At 35.8% G+C, this 16,343-nt stretch overlaps 3 protein-coding genes across 3 annotated transcripts; 1 reads left to right on the top strand and 2 right to left on the bottom strand.

Annotated features, from left to right (window-relative positions):
* Window positions 1-1,734: 1,734 nt before the first annotated feature.
* Window positions 1,735-3,598, bottom strand: RpL12 (ribosomal protein L12). The gene is made up of 4 exons (XM_089704734.1): window positions 3,418-3,598; window positions 3,266-3,339; window positions 2,309-2,489; window positions 1,735-1,957 (listed from the first exon to the last, which is right to left on the bottom strand). Exons 1-4 carry the CDS (start codon window positions 3,452-3,454, stop codon window positions 1,755-1,757), a joined length of 495 nt encoding a protein of 164 aa, XP_089560860.1. The 5' UTR covers window positions 3,455-3,598; the 3' UTR covers window positions 1,735-1,754.
* Window positions 3,599-4,496: 898 nt separating this feature from the next.
* Mau2 (Mau2 sister chromatid cohesion factor) lies at window positions 4,497-11,831 on the top strand. Its single transcript, XM_089705403.1, has 12 exons — window positions 4,497-4,756; window positions 4,941-5,120; window positions 5,837-5,959; window positions 7,098-7,226; window positions 7,494-7,602; window positions 8,113-8,310; window positions 8,597-8,794; window positions 9,157-9,266; window positions 9,592-9,693; window positions 9,883-9,986; window positions 10,267-10,469; window positions 10,840-11,831. The coding sequence occupies exons 1-12, from the start codon at window positions 4,532-4,534 to the stop codon at window positions 11,031-11,033; spliced, it is 1,875 nt and encodes a 624-aa protein (XP_089561529.1). The 5' UTR covers window positions 4,497-4,531; the 3' UTR covers window positions 11,034-11,831.
* A 2,014-nt stretch (window positions 11,832-13,845) lies between these two features.
* On the bottom strand, window positions 13,846-16,132 carry LOC149481839 (uncharacterized). The gene is made up of 3 exons (XM_089704637.1): window positions 15,977-16,132; window positions 14,439-14,620; window positions 13,846-14,071 (listed from the first exon to the last, which is right to left on the bottom strand). Exons 1-3 carry the CDS (start codon window positions 16,130-16,132, stop codon window positions 13,861-13,863), a joined length of 549 nt encoding a protein of 182 aa, XP_089560763.1. The 3' UTR covers window positions 13,846-13,860.
* Between the last annotated feature and the right edge of the window lie 211 nt (window positions 16,133-16,343).

The following is a 16,343-nucleotide window of genomic DNA, read 5'->3' as shown; positions in this document are numbered from 1 at the left end:
ATCGGATCGGATAATGTGAAAACGCTCTGACACCCTTATGAACCATATACGAGCAAATAAATATATTTGAATTTGAATTTGAACTGTCCCTTCAGTAATCTTTCCGAAAGTATAGGATGTACCCAAAATTCTCTATTTCTTCTTCTTTTTCTGAACTTCATGTACAAAATAATACTTCGCGATCTCTGCACGATTTCCATAGCGTCTACATCCCTACAGATCTGCCGACAAAATGATGGAACATGTGCGTCGTGTGCGTTGAGTCTGTGAAAAATCCGCGACCGACTTTTTGCGCGCCATGCAGACTTTTTGTGCGCCGCAGACTCGATCGTACAAAAAGTGTGCCGTCTGCGCAGGGCCTACGAGGCAGAATATCTAGAAAGTGTATGACTCACTCCCACCCCCCGCGCCGCCGCGCTTGTCGCACAGATTTTGTTCGTGGTGTCTAGTGTTGCCGAACTATCGATAGTTGACCTTGATAATAAGTCAGAATATCGATAGCACTATCGATAGTATCGATATTATCGATACTATCGATAGCGTTAATCATGGAATACTATTGATGAACTGCAATAGTATCGATAGTATTGATTGCCAATAGTTGCTATACTATCGATACTGTCGATAGTATCGATACTATTGCTACTGAATATTGCAACTACAATCGATACTATCGATAGTACTGATACTATCGATAGTTTTGAGCTATCGATAGTAGTAAATTGTGCAATAGTATTGTTCACGATTTCTTGGTATAATGGGTCAGTCAGTGCCACCGACCCATATTATGACTCAGTTTAAAAGTTAAGACTAGTATTTGGTTTAATCGTTGTAATAAAGAGACATCTAGTTCTCTGTCATCCACTATAATATTATTGATAAAGCAATACTATCGAGAAAAAGGTCACTATCGATGGGACGATATTATCGACACTATCGATAGTTCGTTCGATAGTATCGACACTATCGATAGTTTGTTCGATATTGAGCTTCGATAGTATCGATACTATCGATGGTATTGCTATGTGTCGATAGTATTTACGCTTATAGGACTATCGATAGTGCTATCGATACTATTGCTTTTCCCCAACTATCGATAGTGGACTATCGAGCGGCAACACTAGTGGTGTCCTCTCTATACCTCAATGATTAAATAACAGATTTTTGTTTGTAAGTAATGTGTAAAAGTAGGCATTTCGTTACAAAATTTAGCAGATATCTTATTTTTGGTATATAGGGATGAAAGTGGAATGAAACCTGTGTCCTATCCTATGCCCATGAGACAACAAATTCATCAAAAACGGCACAGCAGTTTTGGTGTTATGAAAACAAACCTGGTTGCCAAGTTATATAGCCTGTCCTGAGTATATATATTAGTAAAAGCCTATCTTTATCACAATAATTCTGATTCTGTCGCTACGTCCACAAATCCTGTCGTCAGTCAAATTCGTTCAGCCGTTCTACAAGCCTTTTCTCATACCTTGTCCCATTTTTGGGGGCATTATAACAAGACTGGCAATATTTTTCGCCCAAAGAGCGCGCGGCTTTCGTGGCGCGCACCTTACATACATTTATATATTTTACCATGGTAGGTGGTAGTAAATGCGTGCAGCGTGATTATAATACTGTACTAGATATAATTTTGATTGAGTAAAATCTCAAAGGCCAAATTCATGAAAATCTCTTCAGCCATTATGAGTTTGGGTAACTTGGTAATTTTAAATAAAAATACAGTTTTAAAAGTCCTCTATTATTTATTCATCAATGGTAAGAGCTCCACTGTTGATGTCATTGATCAGGTCATGTGGCGGCCTGCCTTCTACTGTGCAGCCTACCGATTGGGCTGTTCCGAGGATTTCCTTCACTGTGCCCGACAGGTATCGAGCCATGGACCTAGGCTTCATGATTTTTGCAATACCAATAACATCTTCTAATGTGATGTTACCACTGTGCTTTACTGAAAAATAAATGTAATGTTATAAATTTCTTTCTAAAACAAATCGGTTGTTAACATTACTTGTTGTTATGGTAGGTAATCATTTTAATACCATCAGTGGCCATTAGGATATACTATTTGGAACATTATACATGGATGTGCATAAAACTTAATTCACAAAATAGGAAAAGCGTTTAAAGTATGATAGATATGCAGAAAAAAAACATCAAAAATAAAACACTTATTACTTTATGCATATTTAGTCATACATAAAACAAATTCTTAGTCAAGATATGGAAGAGAAAGAGCTTCAATTATTAATATCCATTCTAAGACAAGAGTAACAGATAAATTACAGAAGCAAATACTCACTGTTCTTTTGCTTCTTGCGGTCACGTGGTGGCTCCTTCAGTGCTCTGATGATTAAGGCAGCTGCAGAAGGCACAACAGAGATCTGAGCCTGTCTGTTCTGTACTACAAGCTGAACTGTGATCTTCAGACCCTTCCAGTCACCGGTAGCCTTTGCTATGTCATCACCCACTTTCTTGGGGGACTGCATCATACAACCGATTATAGATAACAATTTATAAAATGTGTTTGAAATGTGGTATTGCAGGTTATGATATTGTAACATTACTGAATCTAGAACAATGCCCAATCATATGAAACTATATGGTAATAAGTAATAGAAGAAGTATCTTCTAAATGGAAATGCATTATTTGAAAGAAATTGATAATGAAACCAATTTATACAATACTTATATGGTATTTAAAAATACATACACATTGAAGTGTGTAGTCTGAATAATTAATTTATTGATGATAGATCAGAATCAATGGTTGAGCATTATTACTGAAGAACTAAAGTGCATTCAACTCACTAGAAAATAACATCAAGGATCTATAAGCAATGTAGTCAAACAATCATATAGGCCTGGTCCGCGACTCCTTATTGGGCATTCGGAGTAGCCGCGACAGGGAAATAATTATCCTGAGTCGCGGGTTCCTTCCATCCGCCAACCGGAAGGACGCGCCTGGTAGGGTGGCACCCCCCAAGATCATTCATCACACATTGCAAGCTAATACTTTAACGTATTTACTCATTACTTATGGGCAACTATCAGTTGTACTGTAAACACTTTAAATATGTTTAAAATCAAACATTTAATAAATTTAGACGAAGACAAATAGATACTAATGAAATAATATAAGCCCAATATAGTCTAGATTGTTTCACAAACTATCATACACATAGTTTACAAGATAATATTAGGAATGCCACGCGAGAATTTTAGGTTATGTTCAAAATAGATAAATACAATTACTTACAAGACCCAGAGGACCGATTTTAGGGGCCAAAGATGATGTGGCACCAACTTCTCCTCCGATACATCTCAAGTTAACTGAAAGAACACCATAGAAACTTAGTAAAACTTCTACAAGTATTATGATTCACTTTTCAACACTTTGTAAGACCTTACCGATTTTAATTTCGTTAGGATCGAACTTAGGCGGCATTTTGTTTTAGTATAATTATTCAACCTTGTTGAAAATAATGAAATCCAAGTAGATTACTTTGGATTAAAAGGCGAACCGCCGTCTAAACGTTCTATAAACGCTGACAGCTCGCCGTAAAAGAACTAAAAAATAATGGTTGATAGCTGTCGTCGATGACGGATGACGTATTCCATTTCCACAGTTAATAAAATGACATTGGTGGGTAAATGGATACAGATAGAAAAGTACAAACAGTCCGCGTATTCGTAAAACATCGAAAGGACGTCTACGAGTGCTCCGTTAAAAATGCCGTTTTGTACTGTCAAGTCTTGCAGAAGCAATTCAAACATGTCTAATATTAAAAAAGATGGAATAACCTTTCATTTGTGTATATCTTTTTATTTTTTTTACGTACATTTCTAATTAAATGCAATATCTAATAATCGTCGATGTATCGTTTAGCGCTTAGATCATTATTAATGATCTAAGAAGCAACATAAATGTTTCTGATGTGTAGCTTAGTACCATTTTAGTACTATATATGTACAGTACACTTACATGGTATCAAAAAAGAATGAATTTATTATTTATCCTTTATTTTAATCCTACTAATATTTTATATGCGAAAGAGTTTGAGATGTATTTTAAAACAGAAGTAAACCTCAGTTTCAATAACAGGCGATGCTGTGAAGCTTTAACATTATATAATTGCAAACATTGCAATATTTCAATGTAATTGGAAAAATCCACACAGAAAAATCCAATTTACTCAAAATAGCCCAAAGCATTGTAATGTTTTTAGCGTTTAATTTTATGCAATTTAAGTTTTTTTTTATTATTTAATATTCCAATACACTGATTAAGTGTTCCATGTTTTCTTTTGAATAGCAAAATAAAACGCGAAGTTTTACTCAGCTGTTATGTCTTTTATATAAAAACCAAACCTAAAAAAACCGAACCCTAGAACCAATTTAGAACTGTGCCTAGAATTTTAAAATCTTTTTAATCTATTTAGTAATTCAATTTTTAGAACTGGTAAACCAAATGTGATAGGTTACGGAGTTGTCAACACCGTTCCCTCCAAGCAGAAATGTCAAAATGGCGTCAACGCAGGACGCTTGGTATATTTCTTTACTTGGTTTAGCGGAACATTTCCGCACATCAAATCCTCCTGACATAAAAAGTTGTATTCAATGTTTACAAGCTGTATTTAATTTCAAGCCACCGCAAAGAGTTGAAGCCAGAACACATTTACAACTTGGGAATATCCTTTTGACACACACTAAAAACATCGACTTGGCGAGAACTCATTTGGAGCAAAGTGTGAGTTTTTCCGTGTTTATTTTGAATTAATGACGAAGTTGTGCAGTGATAGTGATTTTCAGTGAATAGACATTTGTACTTTTTGATTTATTTATAATTTTTTTATATAATATTTATGTGACCAGTGGAATATAAAATGTAAACAATGTATATGAAGTGGGTCATAATAAGTTTTTTATTTCAGTGGTGTTTATCGCAGAGCATTAATGGATTCGACGATGTTAAATTTGAAGCCGCTAGTGTGCTTGCGGACCTATTTGAACAGCAGGGTCAGCCAACACATTCTAAACCTATATTACGAAAAGCGATTGAATTGTCACAGCACAGTGTATATTGGCACTGCAGGCTAATATTCCAACTAGCAGTAAGCATACATTTGATGTTTAATAATCTAACATTAACATTTTTGTTATTCATTACACAGACATGAAAGAAGTCATTTTCAATAAACATGAAGATATAAAATTGAAGTGAATATGCATGTAATGCTGGCCATACACCATACTTCCTATCGTCCATTCGGCATGACGCTACCGATTGGATCAGTTAGAACTGACCATGTGTGGGAGTGGATTGGCATTATGGTATGGCACACATGGTCAGTTCTAACTGATCCAATCGGTAGCGTCATGCCGAATGGACGATAGGAAGTATGGTGTATGGCCAGCATAATAATAGTGATAATGTTTCAAATAATGTTTTTAAAATTGAAAATAATACTAGCTATTATATTTCCCATCAATTATTGTAATTAACCTCTCAACCATCAAGAAGCCAGATCCGACCGCGACACAATAGATTTTCTATTGTGTCTGTGATTCCGGGGCCTGATGGATTAAAGTAAAAAAATAACGATATAATATTTGTTTTATATAGCTTTCCATCCGCGGTTTTGCCCGCTTTGTCTAAAACCTAGTAAATTATATTCTAAAATATTCCTCTTCACTCGCTTATCTATTAAATAAAAACGCATTGAAAACCGTTGCATAGTTTTAAAGATTTAAGCATATCCAGGGATATATGGACGGAGAAAGCAACTTTGTTTTTAAATACTATGTAGTGATTATTTTTTTTTTTCAGCAAATCCATGCCACAGAGAGAGAATATGAGGTAGCAAGTAGTTTACTGGGTGTTGGTGTAGATTATGCACAGATATCAAATGCAGCATACACAAGGGTACTGTTTTTACTAAGTAGGGTAATGGTGAGTAAAGCTATGATCTTTTTATATTTATAATTCACTTTTAATATTAAAATTATCTAAGAATAATTATTTTCTGTTAATAACTGTTATTTAAGTATGTACTCTAGTTCTGCTGTAATTCAATATTAGAAATATATTTACTTTATGTACAGTTTCTTCACTGTACTATTATAAGTTGTTGTCTTTTACCCCTTTTTTTATAGTGGGGAAATCTTCCAAAGATACCCACGGCCCCCAGGGAAGGAGCCGTGGGTTATATCGGATTCTTACCGACTAAAACCCCACTGTGTTCCGTCGAGCCGCTTTAATGATGGGGCCGCGGGTATTGGTTAGAATTCTTCCTTTTACCCCTGACATAAGGCTAATTATTTTTAACAAATATGTATTTATCTAATTTACAACAACTGTGTACTTATCTGTGCAATAAAAGAATAAAAATGCTATGAACCGATTTCGTTGCAATACATTACTGAAATAATAATTAAAATTTATAGTACTGTACCCTCCTGTAAATTTGCTTTCTATAAGATAATTATATTTGAAACATGTGTCTTGGGATTCTGTATACTGTATAAGTAATAATCCCAATGTAAGTGCAGTGTGCATAATCTTATATATAAAAATGAATCGTAAAATGTGTTGGTAAGCGCATAACTCGAGAACGGCTGAACCGATTTCGATAATCCTTATTTTATTATATTCCTTGAAGTACGAGGATGGTTCTTATATAGAGAAAACGTAAACATGTACCACGGGCGAAGCCGGGGCGGACCGCTAGTTCAATATAAAAATGGACATTAAGTCATAATCATCATTTTTAATTGCCCATTCAACTCACTTATAATGACTTATTAACTACAATAATTACTACAATTTATTAATATCATTGTCTTTTTCTTTATGTAGTATGTATGTGGGAATCAAACATTCTTTTATGATTCATAATATATTATTGTTTCCTATATTTAAATTTTGTAATTGTATTTGTACTTCCTACTTTGCAGAAATTACAAACTACAAACAACTACCATGTAAAAAATTTTGGACACTAATTGAAACCCCTTATTGATTTTAAATGTTCATATCATAAAATATTTAAATTTTAGGTTATATTTAAATTAGTATATTTCTCTTGCAGTTACTACTAATAGACAAGAAGATACAGGAAGTGTTGCCACTTTTAAATCAAGCGGGTCACCTAGTTGAATCATGGGTTGGCAGTCCACATCAGAAGGAGTACCTTAAAGTGTTCTTTCTAGTTTTACAAGTAAATATATAATTTATTTAACTTATACTAATGATTTTTTGAAGTGAAACTTCTTTAGGCGCGTTGAGAGTTACAAGAATTTCAAGATTGCGTCATGGCAATACCGTCACGTCATGGAGTAACGCGACGATTTTGTCAAATCTTGGCAAAGAAGTTTCACTTCTGACACACATTCTTTTTCATGTATGTAAAGATGATTTCAGAAAGACAAGCATAGGTAGAAAAATTGACTTGATATCAATATTTATTTTATTCATATAATTTCAGGTATGTCACTATTTAATGGCAGGACAAGTAAAGAGTGTAAAACCTTGTTTAAAGCAATTACAACAAAGCATCCAGACAATTATGGCACCAACATGGCCTGATGATGATGGTAAAGTATTATCAGTAATTTTATCCACATAGTTTCAATGTACTTTTATGACAATAAGCATTTTACAAACATATATAGAATAGAATTTTAGTCATAATACTTTGTGTAGAAAATTTTACTCTTCAGAAACATTTGATTATTTTCGAAAGGAATTGAATTGAAGAACTGCATTAATCAGTTCACCAATTTTAAAAATTCATTGTTATGTTTTGCATAAAAACTATTTGACCAATTTAAAAAAATATTCTAAGAATGTGTCTGATACAAAGTTCAAAGTATTAATTTAAACTGACTTTACATCATAACCAACTGTCATAGGTTGTATTATATTTTGAAGTGAAACTTCTTTATCGGGGTTGGAAAAAAATTTAGTGTAACATTTTTTCGTTACGCGTGACATTTTGCCGTACCGCGCCATCTTTTTCTTATCCCTACCACGCGTGATTCGACGTATTTCTGTAAAGTTGCATACCTATAGTAAATTATTTTTTACACAATAAATGTTCGCAGCGGTGTGCGGCGGCGCGGGCGCGGGCGGGGCGGGCGCGGGCGGGGCGGGCGGCGGCGAGTCGTTCGTGTGGCTCTCGCGGCAGCAGCTCTACGTGCTCGTGTACCTCGTCACCGTCATGCACTCGGCGCAGGCCGGCTACATGGACAAGGCGCACAAGTACACGGAGAAGGCGCTCGCGCAGATCGATAAGCTCACTTGTATGTATTTTTTCCGATATCTTTAATGTCTTATTTGCTGTGTTTAGTGGGAATAAAGTTAAAAAAGTATTTTTTTGGATTTGTGGAGATCAGTGTTAGTTTTGTTAGGTGCGTTCCTAAACGTAAGTAACGTTTCTCCATCTGTGTCTCTCTCTCTCTCGAAAGCGAGCTAGTTATTTTAGTATCTTCATTCCGCCCGGGTGTCCCTTAACACCTCGAAAGTTTATTTAAATAAAATTTTATATTAAACAGAATAATAATGTAGTAATTTGTGTGTGTCTTTTAGCTGCAGGCGACGACACCAACTCGATAGCGAGCGGGCAGTCGGCGGGGCGTGCGGGGCGCGGCGGCGCGGCGCTGGCGTGGCGGCTGCGGGTCGCGCTGGTGGAGCACGCGGCGCTGTGCCGCCTCGTGGCCGGCGGCAAGGCGCACGCGCTGCACGAGATCGCGCGCGCCGCGCACCTGCTGCGCCACCCGCCCAACGGTACGTGCTGTGTGTGTGGAGACATACCTGCCTGATTGGTCATTGAGGTTCACCAGGACGCCGCGCATCAGCTGCCGCCCAATGGAACGCATAACACGGTCTATGCTAATTCTTTAAGAACTTCCCGCTCATTCTCAAGCCCGCATCTTTTGTGAAATTGGTTGTCATCAAATTTTTCGACGATAAATATAAATATAATTCATGATTTGTGCATTGTAAACAACAAAAAATTAAAAAAAAAATCTTACTCTTGTTAATTGGTAAAAAATTATTTGCTTGAAGAAATTTTCATTGCGAAAAAAAATTAAGCAAAAATAGTGTTTCCCACACAATGCTAATATAAGTTTTATGTCTGTATGCAGCCCAGTGCGCAGCGGCGCACACCCCGCAGCTCCACTGCCTGCTGGGCCTGTACGCGATGTCCATGAACTGCATGGAGGCCGCCGAGGCGCAGTTCCACACCGCTATACATGTGAGTTACAGTTGCTTGTATAAAAGACTACACATGGGTTAAAAATTTTTATAGCCACTGTATTTTTATAAATCCAATATTAAATAATCACCAATAAATGACTATTCAAACCAGAGCGTTATCAGTATACCGATCAGTACACGATTAGAGTCCCTAAACTATATTACGTAAAAGATTTTATGGCGTACCCTTTAGGGATATACCCACAGCGATAGCGGATACTGCTCTGGTTTGAATAGGAAGTTAACATAATTAATTAATTGATATCGTAGTAGTTTTGAGGAGTTACCCTCAAAAATAATTATTAGAAAACTTTAAATTTCAGATGTCACAAGAGAGAGATCTATGGATGTTTGCGAAACTGAATCTAGCAATTGTATATTTAAGAGGACGAAGAGATAATGATTTAGCTCAAATTATGGAACAGGTATGTTTTCTCAGTTTTTTTTATATTTAATGTCGTGTTTCCAATTTTAATACAAAACAGTAATGAAAAATTTTTTTGTAAATGTTTGTTGCACAAATCAGGTAGGTAGAGTTTATAGTAAGCCATTATTATTTAGTAATTTTTTGCAATATTAGCTGAAAAGTATTTAAAATATATTAATAAATACAGGTACGACCTGAAGCGTTACCTGCGTACGCGCACGGTTTGCGCGCCGCTTCATATTACGTGCTAGGGCTACAGGCCTTTTTCCAAGCGCGGTATAATGAAGCCAAGTGAGTATATTATATGAGTATATATTGAGTAATAATGATTGTAAAATTATTTATTGTAATTGTTCTGTATTTCCGGCTCGAAGGACCACACAATAAAAATTATTTTGATGGTTGTAAAATTACAAAATGCGTTTGTGAAAGCTTTATTCAGTCTATTGTAGACTATGAAATGTTGCTTATAAATTTGTCTCTCGAAGGGCCACAAATAAAACTACATAGATGCTTGTAAAAGTTGTAAAATTAATTTTTTGACTTAAATTTATTTTATTTCAATTTCCAGACGGTATTTAAGAGAAACGCTAAAGATGGCGAACGCAGAGGACCTCAACCGTCTGACGTCTTGCTCGCTCGTACTGCTCGGGCATATCTTCCTGTCGATTAATAACTCGCGAGAGAGCATGAATATGGTGACCCCGGCTATGCAACTCGCTAGTAAAATACCTGATGTGCATGTGCAGTTGTGGGCTTCGGCTATATTGAAAGGTGGGTTTAAATACAAGCTTTTTTAAATTTCTGTACAATTTAAGAACCATTTACAATAGTCACAAGATGCATACATTTGCAACAAAGTGACACCTTTGTTGTATAGGCTCTAAGATAATGAGATGAACTATGTAAAATTTACCATGAGTATAAGAAACACTGTATAATTCTTCCTATCTCGTATCTCCCATGTAAAATGAATGTATATTTATTATGTCACTTTATCATTTTATTGTCATTAATTTACAACATTCAAGGAAAAGAATAAAATCACATAGGTATAAACAAAAATATGTGACCAAAGTCAGCAGACTAAACAAAGTTAAATCAACATTTCATGTATCTTAACAAATAACTTATGTGTTTCCAGACCTATACCGGCTAGCGGGGGACACGGAGCGCGAGAACGAAGCGTACCAGATGCACTGCAACTTCTCGCAGGCGCTGCTCAAGGACCACTTCCAGGCGACGCAGCTGCCTCAACACGCTCTCGTGCACTGGACCAGTGGGCCTCCGCCCGCGCTACCCGCGCCCCCCGCGGCGCCTGGCGTGTCGCATACGTAGGAGTCGTCAAAGTGATAGTGATAGTGAAAGTGAAGTGAACGGACTCATGCAGTACCCTCATTCAATCAAGAAAACAAAATGCTAAAAAGTTACATGGAATTGTAGCGACACCTCGCACTGAATCGCGCAAGAATCACTTAACGTTTGGACCAGTGGGCCTCCGCCCGCGTTACCCGCACCCCCTGCGGCGCCTGGCGTGTCGCACACGTAGGAGAAAGTGATAGTGAAGTGAACGGACTCATGCAGTACCCTCATTCCCGGCCAAGAAAACAATGCTAAAAAGTTACATGGAATCACTTGACGTTTGGACTAGAGGTGCTCCGCCCGCTTCGCTTGCACCGCTTGCGGCAGCGCTCGTGCCCGGCGTGTTGCACTCATAGAGTCACACATGAAAGTGTACCTGAAATTTCTGCATACATAGAATGACCTCACCATGCTTGAGTATAATATGGAATTTGGTGCCTTCAGTGCCCAGTTAAACTAAAATGCTATATGAAATCACTTTACACAGTGCCAGTAAAAAAGGAATCATGACTTCGTACATCCTGCCCATCACCACTTAAGTGCTCAGTGCTCGACACTGTATTCTGCATTTGGTTTATATCCAGTATAGAAAGTACCTGCAATCAAGCCTCACCCATTGCATCAAACACTAATATTGATGCAAAACCTGTTACTTGTATACAGTTAACATCCTCTAAAGAACTAGTCCAAGAATTCTACCTACAAATAAATCTACCAGTTTATATGATAAATAGCAATATTAATATGTACATGGTGTTGTGTTTTTTCACAATAAATTGAGAAACGTAAAAAATAGCAAAAACTCATAATTTAAAAAATCATGCACAGGGAGGATATCGTTAACTTATAATCATTATGAATATTGCCTTATTGATACTGTACAGAGATTTTTGCTTTTAATAATTCCATTAATTAATTCAGAGCATGATAAGGTATTATAATAATTAAACATTGTATTTGATATTAGATGCAAACAGTACAAAAATATGTTTATGCAGACTGACTTTGTGATAATATGAGATAACATTTGTGTTGTGCGCTTTGGTGTGAATGGCGGAAACTGCATTTTAAGGGGAACTACATATTTAAACCATATGAGCAATAAAGTTGAAGTAAAAAATTATTATGAAAGTATTTGAAACAACAAAAATTCAATAGAACTTGTTTGATTTATATCGATTTTTTTAAATAATCACCAATGTATTGATTTTTTAATGGTTAAATTACAATTGTTTTACTGTTTCGAAAATTGCAAACGCAAAAAATAATCGTTGCGGAAGCAAACAAAAATATTTTTAATTTATTTAATGTTTCTTGGTCTAGATTAAAATGCCTTAAAATTAATTATTTAATGAAATATAATTATTTTTAGATTTATAAATTATTAGTAGACGAGATTTTTAATAAGTTATTTCTAAAACGGGGTTAAATTAACAATTAACAGTTAAATAAATAAATTGATTCTGGAGTAAGAGTCTTATCAAATTGGTGCTTATAATTTACTCTTATTCTTTGGGTATTCATGGTTTGTGTCCACTGAATATATCTTGATCATCATACAATTATTTAATAATTTTAATTAAATATTTATTTTTCTGGTATTGCCTTTTATGTCACGCACCTGTATTACCTTCACTGTTGGTAATACACATGAATATTATAATAGAAAAATACGATATATAAAAAAGAGCGTGTGTGCTGAGCACACGTGTTAAAGTGAAACTTCTTTGGCAAGATCCAATGATACCAAAATTGTCGCCTTACTCCATGATGTGACGGTATTGCCATGACGTGATCTTGAAATTTTACTCTCAACGCGCCTAAAGAAGTTTCACTTCAAAAATAATGACAATTCATACAAAGCACTCAAGCCGTCTTTAAAATTGGTAGTTATGCATAAGAGATTTTTATAATTTCTTACAAATTGTCCACTTTGAATGATAATAGTGATATCATAGGATGGAATAGCCGAAATAAGAGTTTTTGTAAAAATAGATGTAATACCATATCCCTTAGTATTGTATTGTTTAGAGATCGATGCGGCGCTTGAGACGCACTGCAGCACAATGCTGGTTAGCGTGCAAACAGACGATTTCTCCAAAAGGACTGACTTATTGTAAATAATTTATCGACGCGAAATAAAAGAACAAAGATGTCTCATATTTATTTGTTAGTGCGAATGTTGTTGGCGACTCGTCAGGTTGATTATTGTTAGTTGTAATCACTCATTGGTGTTTTGATGGACGGATTCGCTTACTGTATATTATATAGGTACGTCACAATAGCTGTTAATTATTTCCGCGGTTATATTTTTGTATCTTAGACTGTTAGTTTCTTCCATATTCATGGATCTGTCCATTAAAACGTGCGATATCATGCTGTCTCGCGAGACGTTGTAAATTAAACACTTGTAATTTGTATACATTTTATTCGATTATTCCCAAACAGTGTGATGTGGCCTTACGCAATAGGTACATTTGCTGTTGTTAATATGTAAATAAAAGTTGAATTATTGTAAATAATAAAATATATGTTTTTTGCTATAAAATGTTTTTTATTTACACTCCTACTTGGAACTTATGTCAGTTCAAAGAACACTGCATTTCAATCTTCTGAAATATCTTTACAGTTCAGTCTTCAGAAAGTCGACATGTTAATGATAATTTATAAAAACAGTTGCTCATAGTAAGCAGAGTACAATAAATAAATCACATTTAAACTATCACACTCATTTTCATATTGGACGTATGTATTTTAGCTACAACATTAATAATAAGTACTGCTTTATTCCAAAGAGCCACAGCTAGTTAAAGTTGCAAGAATATTCGCTACATATAGACGTTTCCCCACCAGCGGGCTGCGAGTAGTGCCGCGGGTCCGGAGCCAAGTTGTTCTTGCGGTAGAAAGTATCACGTAAGATCGCACAGCGGCCGTGGTTCACGTCACGTGCGCGCATTCTGCTTTGTTTCTGTTGCCAACCGTAGTCAAAGCTGGTTGCAAGACGGAAATAGAACCTTGAACCGTCGGAATAAATTAATCTTTCATTTATGTTGTCATTTGATATTTATTCTGAATAAATATTTGTTAGTCTAGGACCAAAAACATACAAGAGATACGGTAAACTATCAGTGAAACTAGCCCGATAACACGTAGAAGTTTTTCAGTTCGATTAGTAGCATTTAGTAGTCACGACTACGGTAGCAAACGTACGGTCTATTTACCTACGCTGCGTCCTATAAACGCGGACTCGGTCCCTAAAATTCAAGAATATTCATAATTTCCATACTTGGAAAATTATACTTACTAGAATTTGTATACGTAGTATATTATTATTATTCTGTGTTAGAATGTATTATAGAATTATAAATGGTATGTACTAACTTATCTTCTGGGGCTTTCTTATACCTAGCATGCAGATATCTTTCTGCGGCCCCCTTTTCCGTGCTGCCATACAACAAGTCTAACACTTCAGGCTCTATTGGCTTCATCAGATTTATGTCGTCACTTGGAACCACGCTATGTGGAGTGACTGGTTTGGGTTTGACGACAGGTTCATTATAAATCTATAATATCATGTTTAAAGAAATATGAATAGGAGGAGTGCAGTCTAAGCGTAATTATTTTCCTAAGTATATGAAGTAAATCAGTGGAAAAGACGGGTTGCACTCCGGGAGTGCCGGCAGAAGTGAAAACTTGATTATTAACTTTGAGCATGTTTGATAACCATCCGTCTTACGCTTTTTCGATCAGGTCACGTGTCCTGACGCGAGCTTAAGATTTTATACTCAACGCCGCTAAAGAAGTTTTCACTTCAACTAGAGAAGTTCCATCAAGAGATATAGACCGGGAGATACTGACACAAAATTTCGAGTCATTTGTAACAGGATGGCGGTTCTACAGGGTTCTTAGTACGCAATGACAAAAAGAAAAATGACGGTGTGAACGCTGGTACCGGCGGCTTAATCGCGTGGGCGTTAGTCGAACTCGTCGGAAAATAGCGAAAGTCAAACGATTTGTAACAGTATGGCACTTATTTTTCCTGTAAGTTTGAGGATCAACGAATATAAATACAAAATTTCAAAGATCTAGGTGTTAGAAATCTTCACTTATATAAATTAATAATAAATTTATTTTTCAAGTATGACAGCACTTTTTCCCCCTACTAGAAGTATGGCAAATATAATAATGGTCACATTTTATCAAATACTATCCAAAAAGCCAAATGCAATACTGGTTCAAAAAGATAGGCGAAATAAAAAAATTTTGCAGATTTTCGGCGGTATGGCGACCATTTGGAATCGTCCGAAAAGTATGGCATGGCGATTTTCGTAAATGGCTGCATGACGATGGTTACCTGTGCAAAAGTTAGCTTGGTACAAATGGTTGAATAATTGTTTTTTTTAAATCAACACATTCGCGTCGGTATGGCAGGCTGTAAGTCATACCGGAAAAGTATGGCATGACACTACCGCCTACTTCTTTTTTATGGGCTATCGGTAAATTCTCAAATTTTTGTGTTACAAATCGTTTGACTTTCGCTATTTTTCCGACGAGTTCGACTAACGCCCACGCGACTAACCCACCGGTACCAGCGTTCACACCATCATTTTTCTTTTTGTCATTGCGTACTAAGACCCCTGTAGAACCGCCATCCTGTTACAAATGACTCGAAATTTTGTGTCAGTATCTCCCGGTCTAATAAATTATATTGTTATTTTTTCATCGTAATCATAGTGAGAGACAATTATTAGAAGTACCTACTTAGGTAGTTAAAGAAATCTTAATTTTTCTTTTTCTACTCTACACTCTCATTTCTGTCAAGGTAAAGGAGAAAGTCTGTAAAATACAGATGTTAATTTATTTTATGAATGATAACTTTCTTAAATCATAAAATATATTCAATTAATTTGATGACTCACATCCAATAATTCTTTAGTCATTGCGATGGAGGCGTCAATCTCTCGAACTCGCTTTTCTTTAGCAGCAAGCAGTGCTGGCATCAAGTGCTCTTGGTACCAGACCCTTTCTCTCCTTTTAGTTTTTTTCATAGCATCAGCATAATATGCGTCCGTCATATTTATTACTAGCTTTGCCTTGCTTTGGTTTAGTATATGTTTATTGTAGTGGTTACATGTATATTATATATGCTTATTTTCACGAATAATTTTGAATAAATTACAAAAAATTTCAAATTACTTCAGCCAAAAGTGTATAGTGACATTGTTGACAAATAAATTAATGCCAGATTGTGAAGTTGAAAAAATAAAATATTTTTTATAGGTATAT

Source organism: Colias philodice, chromosome 16 (genome assembly GCF_061535455.1).
Source record: "Colias philodice isolate Cphi_HAF_F1 chromosome 16, ilColPhil1 Martin Lab GWU primary, whole genome shotgun sequence".
In the NCBI taxonomy this organism is placed as follows: domain Eukaryota; kingdom Metazoa; phylum Arthropoda; class Insecta; order Lepidoptera; family Pieridae; genus Colias; species Colias philodice.
The sequence above is the reverse complement of the archived record's forward strand: the minus strand, read 5'-3'. Positions and strand labels throughout refer to the sequence as shown.